Source organism: Astatotilapia calliptera, chromosome 23 (genome assembly GCF_900246225.1).
Source record: "Astatotilapia calliptera chromosome 23, fAstCal1.2, whole genome shotgun sequence".
Lineage (NCBI taxonomy): Eukaryota > Metazoa > Chordata > Actinopteri > Cichliformes > Cichlidae > Astatotilapia > Astatotilapia calliptera.
This window is the reverse complement of record NC_039323.1, coordinates 2,603,834-2,627,488: the sequence shown is the minus strand read 5'-3', so window position 1 is coordinate 2,627,488 and position 23,655 is coordinate 2,603,834. Positions and strand designations below refer to the sequence as shown.

The following is a 23,655-nucleotide window of genomic DNA, read 5'->3' as shown; positions in this document are numbered from 1 at the left end:
ATATGAGGAGACAGGCTGTTACACTAGGAAAGCTGGGCAGGATAGTAGAAGGACATCAGCTAAGGAGTACAACCAATATCGACTCCTTTGTTAGAGAAGGAACATGAAGGGCAATGCCAGAGCCCTGCAAAGTTATTTCCAGCAGACTACACATGTCCATATTTCTGACCAAACTGTCAGAAATGGACTCCGCGGTATGACTTCCCATCCTTTACTGGGACCTGTATTACAGATGACAGCGAGTTCACACTGAGCATATGTGACAGGCATGAAATAGTCTTGTGAAACGATGGCATCTCAAGACTCCCTGTAGAGGACCTTGGGCCCTCATACCTCCCTCAGAGATTCTGCGTCTGACAGTTTAGCCAGAAACATGTACAAGTGTCCCACTGGCAAACTCCTGTGCTAGTAGTCAGAGAAAGCCTTGCAATGGCACGTATGGATGTGCTATACTGGAGAAGTTGGATTTCCTGTGCAATGTAAATGGGCTGCAAGTATCTCATGCTAAATCTAGAGAAAAGATCAGGAGGGATGAGGAGAGATTGTCTTCTCGTTTCTTTTCTTTTCTTTTTTGCAAGAAAACGTGATACAAATTATCAAGAAAACTTGAATAGAATAACCTTGAAGTTTAACTGACTTTGTGTTTATACTGTAAATATTAGAGCTTCCCTTGATTTGTTTTAAAATTTATTTTATTTTTTAGCAATGTACAATTGCAATGTACTAAGTTTTTTCTCTCTCAAAACAAAAAACCTTAAGACAGCTTGATATGAGACACGCTGTCCAACTACAGTACGCAAGTGATATTATCAAAGCACACATTTATGCGTATTTGGCGACCCAGCCTGGCTCTGGAAGGCAGAGGAGCACAGCTCTAACTGCATCTGAGCTGTGAAGCTTGCAGCTGAAGCTGGGAACTGATGCTGCTTTTCAAAATAAAAGACAAGAACGATATGGTCCAAATTCGCCACACGTACCTGATACAGGTCAGTCTCCCCTATTCCTGCGTTATTGGCGTTGTTGTTGTTTTCATGGAGATGTGTGAAAAGTTGTTTATCCACAAGCATTACATACGAGAAGCCCAGGGGCGAGGCTTTTATTGTGAAAATGCATCCCGGAATCCCTACATTTATATTGTTGCCGTATTGATAAAAGTATTTACACCTGGAAAGAGCGCAGCATCCCGTCCTCTTGCTGGAGAGTGTCTCAGGAAAGCAGTTTGGACTCAGCGGAGAGAAACCTACTGAGCGGACGACATGTACAGTGTCCGAGGGATTTTCCTCACTCTGTGTTTGGCTCCAGCTGTGAGTGTCTTTACTTTGACTGCATGTTTGTTGGGTTGTTTTTTTTTTTTTAAAGAAAAGTCATGATGAACTATTTTTATTTAGTAATAATCAGCTGAAAAGCTTATAAGTCGCCGAATTTCCAGAGATAATTCTATTATTAAATAAATGTGTCTGAAGCAAAGCAGCAAGAAAACAGTGTAATTACACGGCTGAAGCGCATCAGCTCCAGGTCATGTTTTTAAACATTTTCTCTGACTGTGCAGATTGCATGATTTGGACTGCATTACTTAAAAGAAAAGCACATCGGTAACAAATCAATCCGCCTTTTTGAGCTTCTGTGTCTGTTTCCAGACAATTGTTCTTCACAGAGGTTTAAAGTATTTATTTTTCTGACGTGAATGTACACACTGATATACTGCGTTTCAGCTGCACACTGAAGGAGTTGAAATATTGTCACAATGTTAATGTACTGCTGTTGCTTTAAGACTATAGATTACAGAGAGCATCACGGATTACAGTCAGGTACAGTTTTAGGTGCCTGATGCAAATATCATAGCAATTCATTGTATTTAGGCATGTAGACATGGTCAGGATGACCTGCTGAAGTTAAAGCCCAGCTTTAGAATGAGGAGCAAAGGTAATTTAAGTGTCTGAGGAAGCAGGGTTGTTGGTGCCTGATGGCTGGGTATGTCAGAAGCTGCTGATCTGCTGGTATTTTCTCACATATCAGTCTCTAGGGTTTACAGAAAATGGTCCAAAAATGAGAAAATATCCAGTGAGCAGCAGCTCCCTGGGTGAAAGATTTTTGTCAATACCAAAGGTCAGAGGAGAATGGTCAGTTGAAGAAGAGGAAACTGAGGCTACAATTCGACAGCCTCTTTAAAATTGGACAACGGAAGATTGGAAAAACATTGGCTGGTCTGATGATTCTCGATTTCTGCGGCAGCATTTGGCATAAACGACATGAGAGCATCCAGCCTTGTATCAAACACTTGGGGCCCCTACATAGCCTACCTGAGTATTGTTGCTGACCATGTCCATCCCGTTCTTGTTGCTTCCAGCAGGATAAAGCACTGTGTCACAAAGCTCAACTCAGAATGTTCTCCTGAACATGACAGTGAGTTCATTGCACTCAAATGGTCTCCACAGTCACCAGATCTCAATGCAGTAGAGAACCTTTGGGATATGGTGGAATGGGAGATTGTCATTGTAGATGTGCAGCTAACAAATCTGCAGCATATGTGCGATGCTATCATGACATCACACATTTTTGCCTCAACACAGAACTAGCAAGGTGTAACTACTGAAGTGGCCAGTGAGTTTATATGTGCTTATGTGCGATTATGGGTTTAATATGGATAAGATGGAGGATTTCTGTGTATCTCTGTATATGAGTGGATGTTGTACATGTATTTATGGGCGAGAAAGTCAAACCTTTTCTTTTTCCAAATGTGAATATTTGCCAGTTTTCTTAGTTTTCTCTGTCTTTGGTCTGCCACAAAATGCCACATTCTAGACTTGCTCAGCATTTCCAAACTACAGGGTGGGCCATTTATATGGATACACCGTAATAACATGGGAATGGTTGGTGATATTAAAGTCCTGTTTGTGGCACATTAGTATATGTGAGGGGGCAAACTCCTCAAGACGGGTGGTGACCATGGTGGCCATTTAGAAGTCGGCCATCTTGGATACAACTTTTGTTTTTTTCAATAGGAAGAGGGCCATGTGACACATCAAACTTATTGGTAATGTCACAAGAAAAATAATGGTGTGCTTGGTTTCAACGTAACTTTATTCTTTCATGAGTTATTTACAAGTTTCTGACCACTTATAAAATGTGTTCAATGTGCAGCCCATTGTGTTGGATTGTCAATGCAACCCTATTCTCCCACTCTTCACACACTGATAGCAACACCGCAGGAGAAATGCCAGCACAGGCGTCCAGCATCCGTAGTTTCAGGTGCTGCACATCTCGTATCTTCACACCATAGACAATTGCCTTCTGGATCCATCCAATGTGGGTTAGTGTCAGACCAATAGCGGTGGTTTTGTTTGTTAACTTCACCATTCACATAAAAGTTTGCCTCATCACTGAACAAAATCTTCTGCGTGAACTGAGGGTCCTGTTCCAATTTTTGTTTTGCCCATTCTGCAAATTCTGTGCGCCGATCTGGGTCATCCTCGTTGAGATGCTGCAGTAGCTGGAGTTTGTAAGGGTGCCATTTGTGAGTAGCTAATATCCGCCGAAGGGATGTTCGACTAGTGCCACTCTCCAGTGACATGCGGCGAGTCGCTGTGGGCTCTTGCTGAATGAAGCTAGGACAGCCACTGATGTTTCTTCATTAGTGACAGTTTTCTTGCGTCCACATTTTGGCAAATCCAACACTGAACCAGTTTCACGAAACTTAGCAAGCAGTTTGCTGACTGTAGCATGGGAGATGGGTGGTCTCGTAGGGTGTCTTGCATTGAAATCTGCTGCAATGACCCGGTTACTGCGTTCACCAGATATCAACACAATTTCGATCCGCTCCTCACGTGTTAACCTCTTCGACATGTCAATGGCTGTGAACAAAGAGAAACTTGTAAATAACTCATGAAAGAATAAAGTTACGTTGAAACCAAGCACACCATTGTTTTTCTTGTGACATTACCAATAAGTTTGATGTGTCACATGGCCCTCTTCCTATTGAAAAAACAAAAGTTGTATCCAAGATGGCCGACTTCTAAATGGCCACCATGGTCACCGCCCATCTTGAGGAGTTTGCCCCCTCACATATACTAATGTGCCACAAACAGGACTTTAATATCACCAACCATTCCCATGTTATTACGGTGTATCCATATAAATGACCCACCCTGTAGTTTGAACAATATAGCTTTCTTTACATTCTGTATATTCTGCATAAAACAATTCAGTCTTAATTTGATTAAAGAAAAAAATAGATTGATGATGATAATGAAAATAACAGTGTACCATTGCACTGAACACTTGTCGTTTTTGGTGCTATAGTAAGTATAACAAACAGTCAGGTAGTAATTGATGGAAACATGTATATATTGTGTTGCTGGTGTATTTAAGGGACTAAGTACAGTATATTCAGAATCAGAATCAGAATACTTTATTGATCCCTGGGGGAAATTATTTTTTGTTACAGTGCTCCATTATAAACCAACATTAAGACAAGACAGACAATACGCTAACTAAGAATAGTACAATATATACATATATATACATACATACATAAGTCACTCATAAATAAATAGTTGGAAAAGAAACATGTGTAGTTGTAGCAGTAAACAGTGTGTTAAGTGGATGCGTTGTACAGGGAGATGGCCACAGGCAGGAAAGATTTCCTGTGTCGTTCAGTGGTGCTTTTTGGTAATCTCAGTCTCTCACTGAACGAGCTCCTGTTACTGACCAGCATGTCATGGAGTGGGTGGGAGGTGTTATCCAACATTGTCCTTATCTTGGACAGCATCCGCCTCTCCGACACCACCTTGAGGGAGTCCAGCTCCATCCCCACAACATTGCTGGCCTTACGGATCAGTTTATTAAGTCTGTTGGCATCTGCGACCCTCAGTCTATTATATTATCAGATAATATATTATTATATATTATCTGATTTATCATAGTCACCACTAAAATTATCTAGTGAGATCAAAATAACTGAGTGACTTTTGTTTGCCAGTATTATTATAAATTATTTACTCTGTGTTTAGTGCTCAATTTGTTTTGTCTGGTCAACTGTGAAGGAGCAATACAGGCAATAAACCATACACACATCTGCGCACATTCATATGCCAACACTTCTTCTTTCCTAATCAACAGATTTTATGGGGATATTATTATAGGGCCACCTCGCTAATTTCCATAACGGACTAGAAATATGAAAAGCAGACAAACGGGTGGTGTGATGCTCAGTGTGGCAAAGAGAGAATGGGAACAGGGCAAACACTCATCCCCGTGTACCTCTTCATTCTCTTTCGCTACTCAGGACTGCTGAGAATCATAATGAACTACACACACACACATAGACGCACACAATCACGACAAACAAGACCAGTGCTACAGTACTGTATGGGAGGTCTGTATTCTGCTGAAAGCTCAGATATGATTGAAAATTTGCATTTTAATCAGGACGTGAGTGAAAAACAAATAGAAAGACAAAAGGGTGGAAAGGAACTCTAGTTTTGGCTGCATAGTTACATACACACATAAAAAATGTATGGCACCCCTTCTGAGGTAAACCATGTTCATTCTGCTATTAGATTGATTGCTTACGTGTAGATTTACATTCTATAAAAGAGAAGAGAAAATCTAGAACGGACTTTGTTTGATCCAATTATGCTAAACTACACCAGCTCTTTCGTTCATATCTATCTTACCTGCAAGAAAACAAAAAGGGAAAAAAAGTCAAACTGTTCCTTTCTGTTGACATAATCTGAACTTTAGAGGCTGACCTTGTTTGTTCTATCTTTCTGATTGAATGACGATGTTATGTTTTTGCACTGTGCCTGAGTACTGCGTAAAGCAGCATAAAAGTGCACCCCATTTGCTTTTGAAAATAGATGGCAGCATCTGCAAAGTGAGCCCATTCCTATGGCCCCTTTTTGGGTAGTTAGTGGATAATAGGCTTCACCTCTCAGGGAACATATTTTATGGCAGGCAGCATGCTAACCTGGCAACGCAAATGGACCACTGGCTTTGCATTTAGTTTCAAGGCTCATATTGTTCAGACTTACCTTGTGCAGCCACCCACCCATCTTTAAATCTCCCACTGTTTCTGTCTTTTAACTGCAGCATACTGTCTCCATCATGCTCTTGAAATGCATGAGCACGACATGCACCCTTGGTGCCTGTAACCATCCAGTCTTGACTTGCTGTATTCTTCACCCCCTGCATTCAAAACGGGTCTTACTTCCCCTAACCTGCACGCTACTCCTATAGAATAAATGTCCTCACAGCACCCTTTTGCATGAGAAACAGCTATTTAGTCATATTTATGATTTTTCAACAATGAATATAAATGCCCTAGAACTAATTTTACAATGAATTACCCCTGGTTTAGAAGGAAACAATTTAGCGCTATACAAACTGAAGCACAACACACTGCACAGTCTTTCTGTTTGCATTCATTATATCTGCAGAAGACAAGGGAAGCCTTTAAAAAAAAATCCCCTGCCAGCCTTTGAACGAGAAGAGTAGTAATTGTTGGGTAAAATTCACCATAACACCTCTCATTATATTATTAGCATTGCATTAGGAACAAAGAGGACTGGCAGGGATATGTATGCTCTGGTTGTTTCTAACATTTCCACGTATCATTGATGGAGGGGGGATAGTACTGAGTGCTTGCATGTTTGTTTCCACTTACTTAAAGAAAATGAAGAGGAAACACTTTTTGTGTCCAACAGTTGTCAGTGAGATTGTGTTAATTTCCAGCGAGTTTCCTGTATGTGTTTATTCTGTAGGTGGTTTTGGCATACATACTAAAGCGGTCTGTTATTTGTAAGACTATCATTATCTGTGTGTGTGTGTGTGTGTGTGTGTGTGTGTGAGAGAGAGATGATGAACTTGTTCACAGTGAGATGAAAATGGCTGAGATGAGTAATAGAAATGAACAGTTTCATTCCCCAAGTTTAGATATCTGTTTTTAAATAAATCATGAATTCTAAGGTACAGGTTTCTTCTTGTTTGGATAAACAACCTTCTGTTTGCCTTTGATAAGAATCTCAAAGGCAGACCTGATCATAAATATCTTATCTAACATGTAAAACTGACACTTATTTAGTGTTTGATAGTGAGGAGATTCATAACTGCACCATTTCACCATTTCTTTAAATGACAACTTTAGAATAACACGTATATATTAGATTTTTTTTTTAAAATCAGGTCTTTTGCTACTCATTCATCATTTTATTTTCCATTTCCAAACCAATTTTCATGTCTTTCAGCAGAATTGGTGCAACAACCCTGAAAGTCAACCAATATTTTTCAGTAAAATGAAACTGCGGTGTTTTTCCCCCCGATAATTTTACACTTCACTGAATTCAAATCAAAGCACAGGTTTATGATATTAAAAACACTGTATTTGTGCACGAGTATGCACATGTAATTTCATGAAATCACTCCTGGTGGCCTTTCAAATGAGGCTGTTTCACCTACAGAAAAACCCGTCTTTTTAAAGGCAAATGCTTGTGGCGCACAAACAGTTCATCCTATTGGATGGCACTCAGAAAGGTGGTGACTAATCAGGGTTCTCCACAGGAAGTCTTTGTCGTCCCACAGGAATTTAGCCTCTGAGGGTTTGTTTCATTAAGAGCTTGGTAGCATCTTGTCAGAAAGACACTTGTTTTCCCCTCAAGGATTTTTAAACTGAGATGGAAATGAGCTGAAACAAGGACAAAAGTCTTAGCAATATGTGTGTATCTGTAACAGATGTTTTGTGTTTTAGGGCTGTGTGACCTGCTGTCTTAATCTGTGGAGGTTAAATGGATTCAAAGTAAAGAAACAGCTCAAAGAGCTGCCCTGTAACTACTCGGCATTGGGTAGTTACAAATTGCAAGATAGGCTCAAAATGTTAAAATTAGAGGGGCGTTATGATATATTTGCCTCCGTTTTCTTGTTTTGTCCTTGTGCCATGTTTTAAACATACACACGTTTGTTTGATTATCTTTATGAGGGCATTCATTGACACAATACATTTCCTAGTGCCTTATCTTGAAGTTAACTATCACAAATAAGTGCTGCTCCCATCCTCTATCCTAACTCTAATATAAAACTAATTCTAGAATAAACTAAAAACAAGTCTTCATCTTCAACCAGTGCTTTAAAGCGGGTGTGAGAAAGTGAGGATAGGCCAAAATACCCTCACTCTGATGATTTAAGACTCAAACCAGCCCTCATAAAGATAGTTCTACTACTATAATCCGCACACACACACGAGTTGTATATCCATTAATTCAGAGAACATTATGTTTTGACTTGCTTTTATCCCCATAAGGAAAACACATCCTCATAAAGTTAAGATTAAGGTCAGCAAAACAAGAGCTGTACCTTGACCACACACGTGTAAGTCGTGTGACTTACCAGTGTTATTCCTGTGGACACGTACAGTGTCTGCAAGCGCCACACGGTCAGGTGGACTGACTCATTATCTCTTCCATCTGTGATATTTCTGCTTTAATGTTTTTCTTCTTTTATGGCAGATGCTCCAGATAATTTCCATTTCTAAATGGAAATAACCATATTGCTTTGGAATTAGTAGAGAGATTATTAAACTGAGGAATGTAGTAACTGACGTCAAGGAAGCTTTTACAGTAAGAGATTCTGTTGCCTTCATATGGTGAGGCACCATATTGAGCTATCTATGTACAGGTGGGTAGCAATAATATGAAGCACACTGTTGCAGTATCTTGTAACAGCTCAACAAGACCCCCTCTGCTGCTCTGACCTTTAGATTGAGACCACATAAGTTTGCTGGCAGGATAAAATAATGAGATATATAGATTTTTTGATTTAACCCATAGCTGTCACTGTAGCCCCCCCAAATCTACCTCAGTCACTGCCGACCATTTGCATTCCTGCAGAGAGAGAAATTGTTGTGCAGTATATTTAAAAAAATGTTCAGTTAAATTTATGTGTGCTTGTTTTGTAAGATAGATTACATAAAAAACATTAATGTTGACCCTAACTGGAGGGTCGGATGTTAGGCTATAAAATAATTGCCTATCTATGGTATGTTACCCATATCACAGAGAATGGTTTATTGTATATGTAGTGCGTTCTCAGTCCAAGGGGGTTGCATGTTGCATTTGTTCTTTGGAGTCTTTGCCCTGACTTACAGGTTTATGGCTCCCATTTTTCATTTTACAATGTGCAGGGTTACTGATATTAAAGAGTACTGCTATAAAGCAAAATGTAGCCAAAACTCTGATTGGTTAAACCTAACCAATCAGCATTTAGTGCCTAAACCATCCATCCGTCCATTTACGTCCGATTATCCAGTTCAGGGTCACGGTCCATTCATCGATCTATTTTCCTAACTGCCAATTCAAGGTTCTGGGAAGCTGGAGCCTAAACCGGCTGTCATAGGGCGAGAGGCGGGATAACAGCAAAGTAAGGTGCAAAACGCAAAGCTCCAAAGCTCCAAGCAGCATGGGAACCACAATCCCCCGATGGATAAACAGTGACTTACCTCTCAAGCTGACCTTTGCAGGACTCAGCTGGACCCAGACAGCATCTGACAAAAGGATATTATTTGATGTGCTGGCATGAGAGCGCATTGACCTTTTAAAAAAAAACAAAAAAAAACAACCCAACAACAACAACAATGTATTTTTACAAAAATATATTTTAGTGCAACAGATTGCAGCAATACACACAAATTCATGCACTTTAAGTTTACAGTTTCATGCCACTCTGCTGCTTTCTTCCCTGCACTCTCTACCATCCAACACTTGCCTTACATCGACCCTTTACCCCCTTATTTGTTGGGCTCCCAAAAAACATCACAGTGAAAAATTAGGACACCGATAAAAAGAAGAATGTCTGAGTCGGAGCATGGATGGATAGTTGCTCATTTTCAAACGTCTTCTGTGTGATGTATTAAAAGATATTTTTGGTAAATGCCATCAATGGAAATAAGTATGTGTTTTGTTTTGTTTTGTTGTGTTTTAGCTAGAAAGTAAAATGAGTCACTGCTCTTTTAAAAGAAGGCGCAATTTTTTTTCACATACACGGAGTCTCTTTCATGTAATGAGACACTAACTTAGCACAGCTTATACCTCTCAGTGTACTAAACATCTCTCCCCTTGCCTTGTTTTGTACCTCTAGGCGTTCTCAAGTCTGCATCCTGAATGTGAATACATTTTTCAGCTGGAGAAAGAAGAGCGTCACTGCCTTCAGTACATTGCAGAACAGGAGAACAGAAGCACAGAAGGTGTGTTTTCCTTTTTGAAATCTAACCATCCTGTTCTCATCATTGCAACTGCTCATATGAATTCATGGGTGGTTGCAGTTGTGTTATGAAATATAGTAATGCTCACATTAAGTGCAGGGGTCTGAGCTGGAATAGAAGCTTCACAGAAAACCATCCATTATCGGGAAATATTCTTGTTGGCGTTCTAACTGCAGAATGAAAACAAACTAGGTGATATATCACTTTGATGCATCAGTAAATGAGACCAATAAGGATAGCAACATAAGGGTTTATGTATGTAATCTATCACAAGATAAGGCTTTTGCTTGGGGACCTACAGTACTTTTTTTGTCCTTATGAAATGTACAAGGAGGTGGGCGCTAGGCCGTTGAAGATTGCAGTTGGAAGCAAGCTCATGATTTACACCACTTGCTTTTACACTCTATCTATATATTTTTAACTGTGTATTTCAGATATGATTTATGGAATCTCACTGTCTTTCCTTCCGATTCAGCACTCTGATACTCACCTTTTCTAACCTTCTTTCTCCTCCTAAACCTTTGTCGAAAAGGTTGTTGGCCCTTCTGGGATGCGGTCACCTGCTGGCCTCATGCAGTTGTTGGGGAGACTGTGCACAGAGCTTGTCCTGCAGTCTTCTCCCTCTTCAGAAATAGCACAGGTGAGTGCCAGATCACATGCTGGAAACGGGCCATTATTAAGCTAAATTATTAATCCTCTGACGTCAAAGGGTGTTTTTTGTAATACTGATGTCTTCATAAAGTGCGTGTTTTTTTTCATTCGGTGATTAAATTGATCTTTTGGGCAGGCTATGAATTTGTGTTGTCACAGGAGACTGCAATCCAATTAAATTTTCACTAACAGATAAATAAGCAAGTTTGAAAGTGTGCACAGATAGTCAAACCCAAAATGAGCAAACAAGATGTACATACTCAACAGACTCTGACCACCACTAAGAGGCAGCAGCTCAGTGAAGCCATACTTAAGTACATTGATGCCCTGGGCAAAATTCAAGCGCCATATTAACTTTATGTCAAGTCGGTGAGCAGGACTTTAACTTGCGAGCGAAATCTAACAACTGAAAAAGGTTAATACAATGACAGACATGAGGTTTAAAAGGATTGAAAACATCAGCATTTTCAGACATACAGTAGCAATATCTGAAATTTGATTTATTAGGGCCCGAGCACTCACAGTGTGAAAGCCCTGCTCTAACCCCAACAAGCAAACTCCTCCTACGGATTCAGTAGGATCAACCACGTATTTGGTCAGTCCCAGCTACAGACACTGCTGGTGCTAAACTGTGAAACCATTTTGTTTCCATTAAAGGAGGCGTCTGTGGCGCCAGTCATGGTGAATGAATTTGAACACATTTGATACGTCCCCCCCAGAAACTGACATTTTTTAATAATAGTCATGTTTAACACTAGCAAATACTTAAGGAATTGATGTTGCTTTATTTTGAAAATGTAATCAATATATATGATATGATATAAACATATCAGTTTCGTTCTGTTCTTCACACTGTACAATAACATGTGAACTGTGATCATCATTAGCTGGAGGAGCCACTATGTCGTTAGTGCACTGGTTTTCTTTAAAGGGGATTAATAGCAAAAGATGGGGAATTTTTTTTACCTCTATTAAACTTATTTTCAGCTCACCAATTTCTTGAATGATTTTTAAATTTGACTGATTTCACCAGATTAGCTTGCTTTAACTAGGCTTCAACAGAATTACGCACGTATCAGGATATGGTCAAATGAAACTGCGATACAATAATGCAGATGTTTGTATTGCAGTTTTGGTGTTTTCAGAATTGTCATGCTCCTGATTACCACTGCACACAAGCTACAGTTGAGAATGTCAGTTTTGCAGATGAAGTCTAGATGATGAGTCAGGGGGGTCAGCACTAAAGTAAGAAATTTTATGACAATCCACGAGAACTTTTTCTGACATTTCAGTCTGCATCAAAATATCACACATAAATATGTAACCCTGATTATTACTAAAGTCAGTCTCAGCATTGCACAACTGACTCTTGAGCTCACATCTTTCGTCTTTAGGGTCAGTGAGCCGAAACTGTACAAGTGGAGGTTGGTCGAGGCCGTTCCCACCATACCATGTTGCCTGCAATGTGGATGATGACATCCCCGAGGTGAGAGTTGCTGAAGCGAGGCAGCTAGGGATGTCAGACTGAGGAATGTGAGACTAGATTGGGAGCACAGAGGTCAGGCAGAAAATTAGAAACAGGAGGAGAAGCACCAGGAACAAAGAGGCAACCAACAGCAATAAAGGGGAAACAAAACAGAAGGACAGAAATGCACCTGTGGAAATAAACAAAAAAAAGCTAGCAAAATTATTAACATATTCCATGTTTCAGGACACATTTGGGACTGTAGTTGAACCACTGTGCATGTTCCTACTTTTGCTTCTTTGGAGATTCAGGTACAGCTAACACATGATAGTTGGCTGTATGAAAAATCATACAAATATAAACACTTTTGCAGAATGAGTGGATCTAATTTGACCCGTTGCATAATAGCTCACAAAGAGAGCATGAAGTCTTTTCTTTTGGAAAGATTCCATATTTGATGCTAAAAAGAGCATATTTTTGTATTATTATTATTATTGTTATTTTAAAAAGACGTCTTAAATGTTCCAAATAGCTGAAGTAGAACATTAGTAATTAAATGTGACAGTGTATTGTAATTAAGTAGCTTTTTCATAGTAGATTTAGCTATGTGCTTAGCCAACTCTCTTTCTGCCATTAGGCTAAGACACAAAATATGGAAAGCTTTCTTGCAGTTATTCCACAGTCATCTCCTCAGTGCAGTTTAATCTCAATCTTGCCTGTAATTTAGACTCATTTTAAGACATTACATTCATTTTGATGTCTGACATCATTTTGAAAAGCTTTGATATTTGAGTATAATTTCCTTTCATTCAAAATCTTCATTTTCATCCTGCTTCCAGATGGAGGAGTCTTACTTTGCCTCAGTGAAGCTCATATACACCATTGGCTACAGCATCTCTCTAGTGGTGTTGGCTGTTGCTGTGTTGATCCTGCTACTCTTCAGGTATAAACCGAAAATACTGATTTTTATTTAGCTTTTTGTCAGTAAAAAGCACATTTTGGGTGACATAAGCAATGGAAATAACAGCTCGAAATTCAGATGAACTGCTTTACAAAGGATGCAACTTTATTGTTCACAGAACAATAAAGTGGGATTGCTGATGGGTTCAAGGCACTCTCTTCAAGTCTGGGTTTATGAAAAACTTTTACCAGTGCCTGATACTCATCGACACTCACACAGCACATGGCAGTTTTGCAACTCTGCCACGTCTTTGTGTCCCCATTTGGAATTAGATCTGATGGAATGTGTAAGAGATAAGGGAGTTGGGAAATTTACACTCTTTGTAGGATTTAGATTACACAGCTGATAACACTGTGATGTCTGTACAGTGCATGTGGTGCCATAAAAGGCTCGTGTTGCATGAAAACTGGAAACAGATGAAATAACCTTCCTGGCTCTTTCCACATTTAAATAAGCCCACCGACCAACACCTATCTGTTTTGTAGGCCTGACACGTGCCTTAGTCTCCTCACCAAGTCTGTAACCAAATGCCAAGACAGCGTTTTGAAAACTTATGCACCAGCTCTGTGGGTTACAGTTTGTTTGTTCCTCTTTCCAGCTGATTGTTTATGAATCTAATCTGATTGCCAGTAAATTGCTTCACGAACAAGATCACTGGCATCAGTTACATCTCTGTCTCTTTTTTATTTTTGTTCTCTGCCACTCACATTTTTCTTTGTTCACTGATCAAAACTATGAACTAAAACCACAGACTGCGCCAGTTTGCACAGTTGTAGAAATGTGATGTTTTTGCATTTGCTGTTCATGATACAGTACAATGCAAAATCTCGTATTGGTTATAAATGTATTCCTGCTCTTTTACAGGAAACTGCGTTGTGCCAGGAACTTTATTCACATCCAGCTCTTTCTTACGTTCATCCTGAAAGCTGTGGCGGTGTTTATAAAGGATGCTACTCTGTTCTCAAGCGACGACACCAACCACTGCACCCTTTCCACAGTAAGATAATGATGCTCGGGACAAGTGCTTCTTGTTTGTATTAAGAAATTCCTCTGGGTGCATTTCCCTGATCTCATGTATTTATGCATAATCACATATTGCTTATGCACGCCTTACCACACTAATTCCTCCTTACACTTTGCTCTCTGTCCTTTCCCCTCTTCTTGTTCTTTCTGGTCAGTTTGCCTGTAAAGCCTCTGTGGTCTTCTGTCACTACTGTGTAATGGCAAACTTTTTTTGGCTCCTGGTGGAGGCTCTTTACCTCAGTTCCCTGCTGCTCTCCTCTTTCTATCATAGCCGCCGATGCCTGTGGGGCTTCAGCTTGCTGGGATGGGGTGAGGACCTTGACATACAATTTCCCCAACATTTGCTATGTTGAGCCGCCTACCAAATTAAAGAACATGGCCCTACTTTGCAATATCTCAGATTTAACAATAGTGAGAAGACATGTATGATAACATTAGAATTTTCCAAAAATTACAGTTTTATAACTCATCTTTTTTTAGAGATACTGTAAAACACTTTAGAGAAAGAATCAGGTTAAAAAAAGTTTTACAATACTGTGAAAAGTCTTGAGCAATAAGTCTTCAAAAGGCTTGAAGATACCAAATATTACCTTTCGAGCTTGTTAGAACTCAGATTTGGCCTGAATTACCTTTTGTTCCATTTGTGTTTGCATGTTTCAGTAAATTACTCCACCTGTTTGTACTGTTGTATGTGTGTTTTTAAACGAAGAAAATACATGAATACAAACAGGAATCTGAAAAAAATCCCTGTTTTTTGTTGCTCTTTTTGGATTGAACAAATACTGGCAGTGGGGATTTTCAATTTTTAACTCCATCAAACTTGCAGGTAGTTTGGAGCATTTATTTCATTTTGGAAAACTTCTGCCTCGTGCTGTCATTTTTTCCCAGTTAATATTCAAGTGTCTGTAAATAAAGCATAGCAAATACCAAAATAACATTTTTACCTTTTACTTTCCCATTGGGATTTTATTTGGATCACACCTAAAGTGCTGATTAGCAAAGTTTCACAGCAGCCTTCAAGGTCAAAAAGAACCAGAAACGGTAACATCAGCCAACATGTGCATATTATTATAACAGCTAAAAAGTTTCCTGGTTCAGTGGCATGTGCAGCATTGATCTATATTAACCTCCTAATACCTGGCGTCCACATATGTGGACATCACATTTTGGGTTATTTAGACCAAAATACTCAATTTTGCTCTACAAGGGCCTGATATCCACTTACGAGGACATTGTACTGCTACTGTTCTATCGAAATTTTAAATGAATATCCTCATAAGTGTCTCTCATTTTTCTTAGAAACAAAAATTAGGTAAAAAAAAAATCCTGGTAATTCTTTGGGACCTGATGAATGTAAATACAATCAGCCCAAATATCAAAGAGAAATTAAAAATGCATGCTGTTCGGGTCTTAGGAGGTTAACGTTTATATTGATAATTTATTAGATCTGCTATAGATTGAATGTACCTGCCTCTCACACTATGAGATCTTGGATAGAATTATGTGGGTTCATTGTACTTACTGTAAGATGTACACTGTAGTGCACACAACCTTTAAAATAATTCATTTACATTTTATTCCTTCTGCATGGTGCAGATATTAGGAAAATTGATACTCGTCCAATCAGTTCACACACTGGTAGCTTCCTAACTCTGATTCAGCCATTTTCGTGTGTAATGATTGCATCTCACTGACACTAGTTTTGATTTCTGTAACAGGTGTGCCGGTGCTCTTCATAGTCCTGTGGATTGGATCCAGGGTGTATTTTGAGGACACAGAGTTTGTATAAACTTGAATTACAGCTTCTATAGCCACAATCATCATTATTTCTCATAAGCAGCAATAGGTGAAATGCTAAATTGTGCTAAATTAATGAAAATGATGCATATAAACGCATTAGAGGGGAATGTGAACGTGAGTCTACTGTACATAATATTGTAAGTGCATTTACATGGATAATTTGCACTCACTTTGTACTCAGCAGTAATTGTTGGGTGTTATTTTTAGGACGTCGATTAAATTTACTGCATGCAATGCTTGAAGAAATCTTCTAAAGTGCACATTTCTTGCACAGATGTTGGGACATCAATGAGGACTCACCCTATTGGTGGATCATCAAGGGGCCGATTGTTGTCTCTATAGCGGTAAATGCCCCCATTCTTCTGAAACAAAAAATTATGATGAATTTTTTAATTATGCACTGATTAGAGATTATTACGTAGATGATTTGTTTACCTTCTTTTTAGAGACAGCCTCTGAGAAAGGACTGGGATGAACTTCTTTTGTGCCATTAGAGTAGAGTGCAAAAATTGGCACCACACCAGCCTAAGTTAATTATACGCTTGGCTGCTCATATTGTTGCCATGACATTCAATAATCATGTTGCTGAAAGCAGCATTTGATGTAATACTTGTTACAGTTTTTAAAATTTTTATTATTAGTATTAGTTTTGATTTTTGCATTCTTGCTTTTTCTTTCAACAGGTCAATTTTATGCTCTTCATGAATATCATCAGAATTCTAATACAAAAGCTCAATCCACGTCTGATCCAGTTCAATAACTCCTCTCAGTACAGGTAATCCTTTAGGTGCAGACACAGTTGTAGACAATGGGAACTCGGCCGTGATACAGAATCTCATATTTTAGTCATTATTGCATTTTGAACACAGAAACGATCAAATTCATCTCGTTTCTGATACAAGACGTGTTTATCTTCAATTGGCAAACGTTTTCAGACATTTTGAAATACTTTTCTTCACTCACTGGTACTTTTTTACTCTGATAGTTACCGTTTGATGCTGAGAACATTGCAAGTTGTGCCAAAAATTAAAAACTATTGTAGGCCATGAATAATTCAGTAATTCAGTCTGGCCACGTCTGCAGTTCCGCTTACCAAGAGGCTCATTAGAATTTCTAATTGAAATAGACTCACTAATTGACTGAAAATGTTCAGGCACATCACGTAAATCCGGATCTCATAAAAGAAATACCATAGGTACAGTAAGTTAAATGATGCTTGACTTAATTGCACCAGTTAAGTTCACATGTTCCCTGACACATAAAGACATTATCTCTGCAGCTACATTTTAATAGCCCTATTTGAAATCATGCCCCCGCTGCTTACCTTTCCTCTTGTAAAGAGAGGCTGCATACAGAATGACACACACAAAGACAAAGATCATCTTGATTGGCATCTGATCATTACTGTGTCTGCATGCATGATGATATCAGGTGCAGCATTCAAATGAGGTACGTATAAGCAGACTCTTTTTCCTTTGCTTTTGTGCAACAGGCGCCTGACTAAATCCACCCTCCTCCTCATCCCTTTGTTTGGAACTCACTACATGTTCTTCAATTTTCTGCCCGACTACTTCAATATTAACCTGCGCCTTTGTATCGAGCTCTGTATGGGGTCCTTCCAGGTACACACATGGATTGCATCAACACTAATGGCACATACTGTACATGCTGTACCATAGTCTCTTCAGCATCCTGTGATAATCCTTCATGTTAACTTGGCTTCCACTGTTTGAGCATTATGGGTGTGAGACAGCATCTCGACGACATTAGATCTTTGTGTTGCAGGCCTAGAATTGAAAGTCAGTTTGGTTATTAGATCTGCTTCACTTTCTGTCCTTTTAGGCAGCATGTTCCATTTATTAATGAAAGTGTCACTTATTATTATCATAAATATTAATGATTAAACCCATCTCTTTCACAGGGGCTTCTTGTGGCCATTCTGTATTGCTTTCTAAATCAAGAGGTCAGTACACAAACCACACTACTCTAAAGTGTTCAGAAAATTGCACACATAATTTACACACACTGTGGTGCATAATTAGCCTTCACGTGAGACTCATACACATCAGCCACAATGCGCAAAACTGTCCCATGGTGTCTCAGAAGCATAGTATTATTGTTATTCTAGAAGCATGGGTCACACTTAGCGCAACCTCAAAGAGGCTCAGTTATATTGAGATGAGGAATGTTTGGAGGCCAAGTCAGCACCTTGAACTCTCTCGTGTTCCTGAAACGATTCCTGAACAGCTTTTTGCACTGCGACGGAGCATTTTCACTGGCTGAAAGAGCCCAATGCCATCAGGGAATAGTGCTGCCGTGGAGAAGTGTGACAGATGGTCTGCCACAATATTTAGGTATGTCATGCATGACAAAGGAACATGGGGAGTTTCCCAGAGGAACATTGCTTGTCTGTTTCTCACAATGTATCTGGCAGGCCATGGCTCATATAGTCAGCAAGCTGTTATGCGCTATGTATCCACTAGACCCCTATCATACCCATCATTAAGATTTTGAGCAGTTTGTGCTAAAGTAGCTGCTGTGTGGCAAGGCTTTGCTCCCCAGGCGCTTCAGTGAGCATTTTAATATTGTGGCTAATCTGTATTCCAGCAGGAGGTAACTGGTTTAGAGTTGTCAGTGCTAAAAATGCAAAAAATATTTTCCACTTCTCTTCCCAGCATTGCATAAGGAAAGGACCCAGCATGCTTATGTAACTGGCAAGATTAATGTAAGGCCAGCCTCCAAAAAACTGGGGGCAGAAGCAGACAGTGTACACTATATGACTCACATGCTTTAGAGACACAAGAAACACGTTAGAGTCACCGAATGGTCATGAGAATTATTTCATTTAATGTACTATTTGTATGATTACCTATGTAACCTATTTAATTGTTTCACTGATACACAGAATGAATGCATTGATTCTCAGCAAGAAATATATAAATATATACATATATAAAACACTGTGTTTAGCTTTCATCTGTCAACAGTGAGGTGATTCTTGTTTCACTTTTAAAGTATAAAAGAAATAGTCTGACATTTTGCTAAATATAGATGTTTGTCTTCTACAACTTTTTTCTTCATTGGTTACTAAGAAAATTGATACAAGTTGCACCTCTGTTATATAAAACTACTGCAACCCTATCTTATCCTTGCACTAATTTAAAAACGTAATTTAATATTCTAGTTCATTTAACTGCAAAAATGTAAGCGTAGAAGCGAAAAATCCAGAATTATTTTTAATCCAAGCAGTTTGGTTACCTGCCTCTCCTTGCCAGCAGTAGGTTGGCATATAATGCTCCATAATGATGCAAACTGCAATCAGACTTGTGGGGGTTTTTTTGGTCTTTTTTGTTAATCATTAAACACATTGGATAAAAAAAAATGCTGTAGGCAGGGTTTGCCAAGCTAGCTGGTACCTAGTCACTGTGGCTCAGCGATTGCTGGTTGTAGACATACAGGGAGTGCAGAATTATTAGGCAAATGAGTATTTTGTCCACATCATCCTCTTCATGCATGTTGTCTTACTCCAAGCTGTATAGGCTCGAAAGCCTACTACCAATTAAGCATATTAGGTGATGTGCATCTCTGTAATGAGAAGGGGTGTGGTCTAATGACATCAACACCCTATATCAGGTGTGCATAATTATTAGGCAACTTCCTTTCCTTTGGCAAAATGGGTCAAAAGAAGGACTTGACAGGCTCAGAAAAGTCAAAAATAATGAGATATCTTGCAGAGGGATGCAGCAGTCTCAAAATTGCAAAGCTTCTGAAGCGTGATCATCGAACAATCAAGCGTTTCATTCAAAATAGTCAACAGGGTCGCAAGAAGCGTGTGGAAAAACCAAGGCGCAAAATAACTGCCCATGAACTGAGAAAAGTCAAGCGTACAGCTGCCAAGATGCCACTTGCCACCAGTTTGGCCATATTTCAGAGCTGCAACATCACTGGAGTGCCCAAAAGCACAAGGTGTGCAATACTCAGAGACATGGCCAAGGTAAGAAAGGCTGAAAGACGACCACCACTGAACAAGACACACAAGCTGAAACGTCAAGACTGGGCCAAGAAACATCTCAAGACTGGTTTTTCTAAGGTTTTATGGACTGATGAAATGAGAGTGAGTCTTGATGGGCCAGATGGATGGGCCCGTGGCTGGATTGGTAAAGGGCAGAGAGCTCCAGTCTGACTCAGACGCCAGCAAGGTGGAGGTGGAGTACTGGTTTGGGCTGGTATCATCAAAGGTGAGCTTGTGGGGCCTTTTCGGGTTGAGGATGGAGTCAAGCTCAACTCCCAGTCCTACTGCCAGTTTCTGGAAGACACCTTCTTCAAGCAGTGGTACAGGAAGAAGTCTGCATCCTTCAAGAAAAACATGATTTCCATGCAGGACAATGCTCCATCACACGCGTCCAAGTACTCCACAGCGTGGCTGGCAAGAAAGGGTATAAAAGAAGAAAAACTAATGACATGGCCACCTTGTTCACCTGAGCTGAACCCCATTGAGAACCTGTGGTCCTTCATCAAATGTGAGATTTACAAGGAGGGAAAACAGTACACCTCTCTGAACAGTGTCTGGGAGGCTGTGGTTGCTGCTGCACGCAATGTTGATGGTGAACAGATCAAAACACTGACAGAATCCATGGATGGCAGGCTTTTGAGTGTCCTTGCAAAGAAAGGTGGCTATATTGGTGGCTGATTTGTTTTTGTTTTGTTTTTGAATGTCAGAAATGTATATTTGTGAATGTGGAGATGTTATATTGGCTTCACTGGTAAAAAAAAATAATTGAAATGGGTATATATTTGTTTTTTGTTAAGTTGCCTAATAATTATGCACAGTAATAGTCACCTGCACACACAGATATCCCCCTAAAATAGCTAAAACTAAAAACAAACTAAAAACTACTTCCAAAAACATTCAGCTTTGATATTAACGAGTTTTCTGGGTTCATTGAGAACATGGTTGTTGTTCAATAATAAAATTATTCCTCAAAAATACAACTTGCCTAATAATTCTGCGCTCCCTGTATATTTAACCAGAATAAACAGATATCTTTATATGAATATGCAGAACCTGTAGGCACTGAACATGATTTCCATTTGTAGTGCACATGCCATCAAAGCTTGCAGGTAAAAGGCTTGATGGAGACTAAATGAGGGATTGCTTTTGCCAAAATGCACTCAAGCCATCGGCATTGTCTGATGTCAGTTAAGCTTTTGTCTTGGCTCGGATATTCATGAGCACTGCCAACCACAAAAATGGTTGTTGTAATAAGAGGCTAAGTCAAAATACCAGATTATGGGTTCCCAGTTTGCCATATAGTGCTTAACAAATTTATTATACCATCCATCCATCCATTCGCTTCCGCTTATCCTTTTCAGGGTCGCGGGGGGCGCTGGAGCCTATCCCAGCTGTCATAGGGCGAGAGGCAGGGTACACCCTGGACAGGTCGCCAGTCTGTCGCAGGGCTAACACACAGAACCAACTGTCATAAAAAATAAAGGAAAATATTTTATAAATATGTGAAAAACTTGCGTAAAACAAGACATTATGTTGTGTATAACAAATTGAATGCACATTTTTATACCCAAATATGGACTTCTATGAGAGACCGAGCACAGCAGTCAAACACTAAAACTTATTTTCCCAATCAGGAATGCAAGTAATTAACTTTAATTTGGCATGTCAATAAAAAAGAGTGTGCTTTACTTTTTTTCAACTATTTTTTTTTTGTTGTTGTTGTTGTAAAGCTGTAAATTTGAAAATTCACGGTTAACTAAAATGAAACTACAATGAAAACCATTAAGAATTTCAAAGAGCTTACAGATACTTGTGATTAACCTTTACAGAAACATAAAAGATGATTTTGGTTATGACCATTACTATTAGTTTAGGGCGGCTTTGGCATAAACCTTACATTGAGTGGTGGTCTAAACACTGCACATGTATCAAAAGGCTTTGAAAACAAATAAATGAATTTCCCAAAATGTTAAGCTATTGCTCTTACCATAATGATACAATCTAAACACTGATTTAAACAGATATTTATGCCTGTGTGTTTGCTTGATAGGTCCAGAAAGAGGTCCACATGCAGTGGTTGAGGTGGCAGGAAAGGAGTTACGGGGTAGTGTCTCCCGCTCCGAAAGGCAGTCAGATGGACACGCCTTTCTAGAAGCCCGAGATGCTTTTTGCTCCTTCCTGCAGAACCTTTGCTGAGTATTTGCAGAGAATTGCTTCTGTGCACATCATAATTTCTAACGAGCTGTACGTAGCACACACAATAAAAAGAGGTTGTCGAACATGCATCAGTGAAGCCGGGGCCTGGAAGTCATTTCAAGCTGATTCACTGACTGTTCTCCTTCAGTCAGATTGAATGAACTGGGGTGAACTATCAAAAGGAGAATAATTCTGAAATCCCTTGACATTTTACACATCCTACAAGCGAGCCTGTCAGTTTCCATCTGCATTTCCCAAAGGGCACTATGACAACTGAATTAGAATTTGAAACATCCCTGGAGGCATCAAAGGTCAAATTAAAGAATAATAATTTTGCATAGCCCATCAATTACGTAACCATCAGTTAGCAAGTCATTAGGTGTTGTTGTTGTTTTTATTAACCAGGAAACTACATATTATGATTAGCATTTGCATTTTAGATGCTTAAATAAGACCAAGTATATTGAAATCTGATAGCCTGCAGGACACTACATATGAAGCTGTAGCCTACTGCCAGCTGACGCACACATGACTCACCTCTTTAATCACTCAAATGACAATTAAAATGTCTTATTCTTAATGGCTTTCTTATTGTTCATTGGTATTTAAATATTATTCGGCACATGGGGGAGAGGTATTGTACAAGTTATGATTATTTCTTTGGTTTTTTGCCTCTTTCTTTTATGTATTCACTCGGCCTGTTTTTATTTAAGAATGAAAACCTGCACACTCAACCTTAAATGGCACGTCGTTGAAATGCACTACTCTGCAGACTTTGAAGGTTAAAGTTAATGCAGCATGTTGTGTTCTGCCAAGTTGTTCAGTCAGCCAAAGTGAACAAATGATCTGGATCTCCACTGCCATCTGCGATCAGCACAAAAATGTGAAAAAAGCCTTTTTTTTAATATAATGTTTAACTTTACATGCTAATGTATTGTCGAGTGCTTTCACCTACATGCTAAAAGAATAATATTAATACTGCACAAATAAATATGCTTTTTGCATCTTGTTTAGTGAAAAAAAAATCAAATGTAAGATGAAAACATAATAATTACCGCTACTTTTCATGCCTGCAATGTGTACATTTTATTTTATGTAAATTAGCTCTTATCCTTGACGTGAATGTATAAACTGTGAGACTGTTCCTTTATCACCACCTCTTACTTACTGTTTCAACTGAGCCTCTTTCTGTGATCTTTTAAAACCTTGTACCATGTCTGACTTCTGTAGGTTACAGCATAAACACTTTTACTCTGTGTAATTATGACTCTGCAGTTTCTTTCATAATGACAGAAAAC

The 23,655-nt window shown here is 39.2% G+C and overlaps 1 protein-coding gene across 2 annotated transcripts; it reads left to right on the top strand.

Moving 5' to 3' along the window:
• Positions 1 to 1,169: 1,169 nt before the first annotated feature.
• Positions 1,170 to 23,618, top strand: ghrhrl (growth hormone releasing hormone receptor, like). Of its 2 annotated transcripts, XM_026159950.1 has the most exons (13): positions 1,170 to 1,304; positions 10,126 to 10,231; positions 10,782 to 10,889; positions 12,295 to 12,386; positions 13,205 to 13,308; positions 14,191 to 14,323; positions 14,505 to 14,658; positions 16,068 to 16,128; positions 16,424 to 16,493; positions 16,833 to 16,924; positions 17,642 to 17,771; positions 18,071 to 18,112; positions 22,212 to 23,618. In XM_026159950.1, the coding sequence occupies exons 1-13, from the start codon at positions 1,257 to 1,259 to the stop codon at positions 22,311 to 22,313; spliced, it is 1,242 nt and encodes a 413-aa protein (XP_026015735.1). In that variant the 5' UTR covers positions 1,170 to 1,256; the 3' UTR covers positions 22,314 to 23,618. The 2 variants fall into 2 exon arrangements, with proteins under 2 accessions (XP_026015735.1, XP_026015736.1); XM_026159951.1 differs by lacking the exons at positions 12,295 to 12,386; positions 14,505 to 14,658.
• The last annotated feature ends 37 nt before the right edge of the window (positions 23,619 to 23,655 follow it).

What these genes read in the sequence shown, in the direction of transcription:
- ghrhrl (XM_026159950.1), top strand. Translation starts at nt 1,257, where the DNA reads ATGTACAGTGTCCGAGGGATTTTCCTCACTCTGTGTTTGGCTCCAGCT. An exon ending in CTCTGTGTTTGGCTCCAGCT is followed by an intron (nt 1,305 to 10,125) that starts GTGAGTGTCTTT and finishes TTGTACCTCTAG; the next exon opens with GCGTTCTCAAGTCTGCATCC. An exon ending in ATTGCTTTCTAAATCAAGAG is followed by an intron (nt 18,113 to 22,211) that starts GTCAGTACACAA and finishes TTTGCTTGATAG; the next exon opens with GTCCAGAAAGAGGTCCACAT.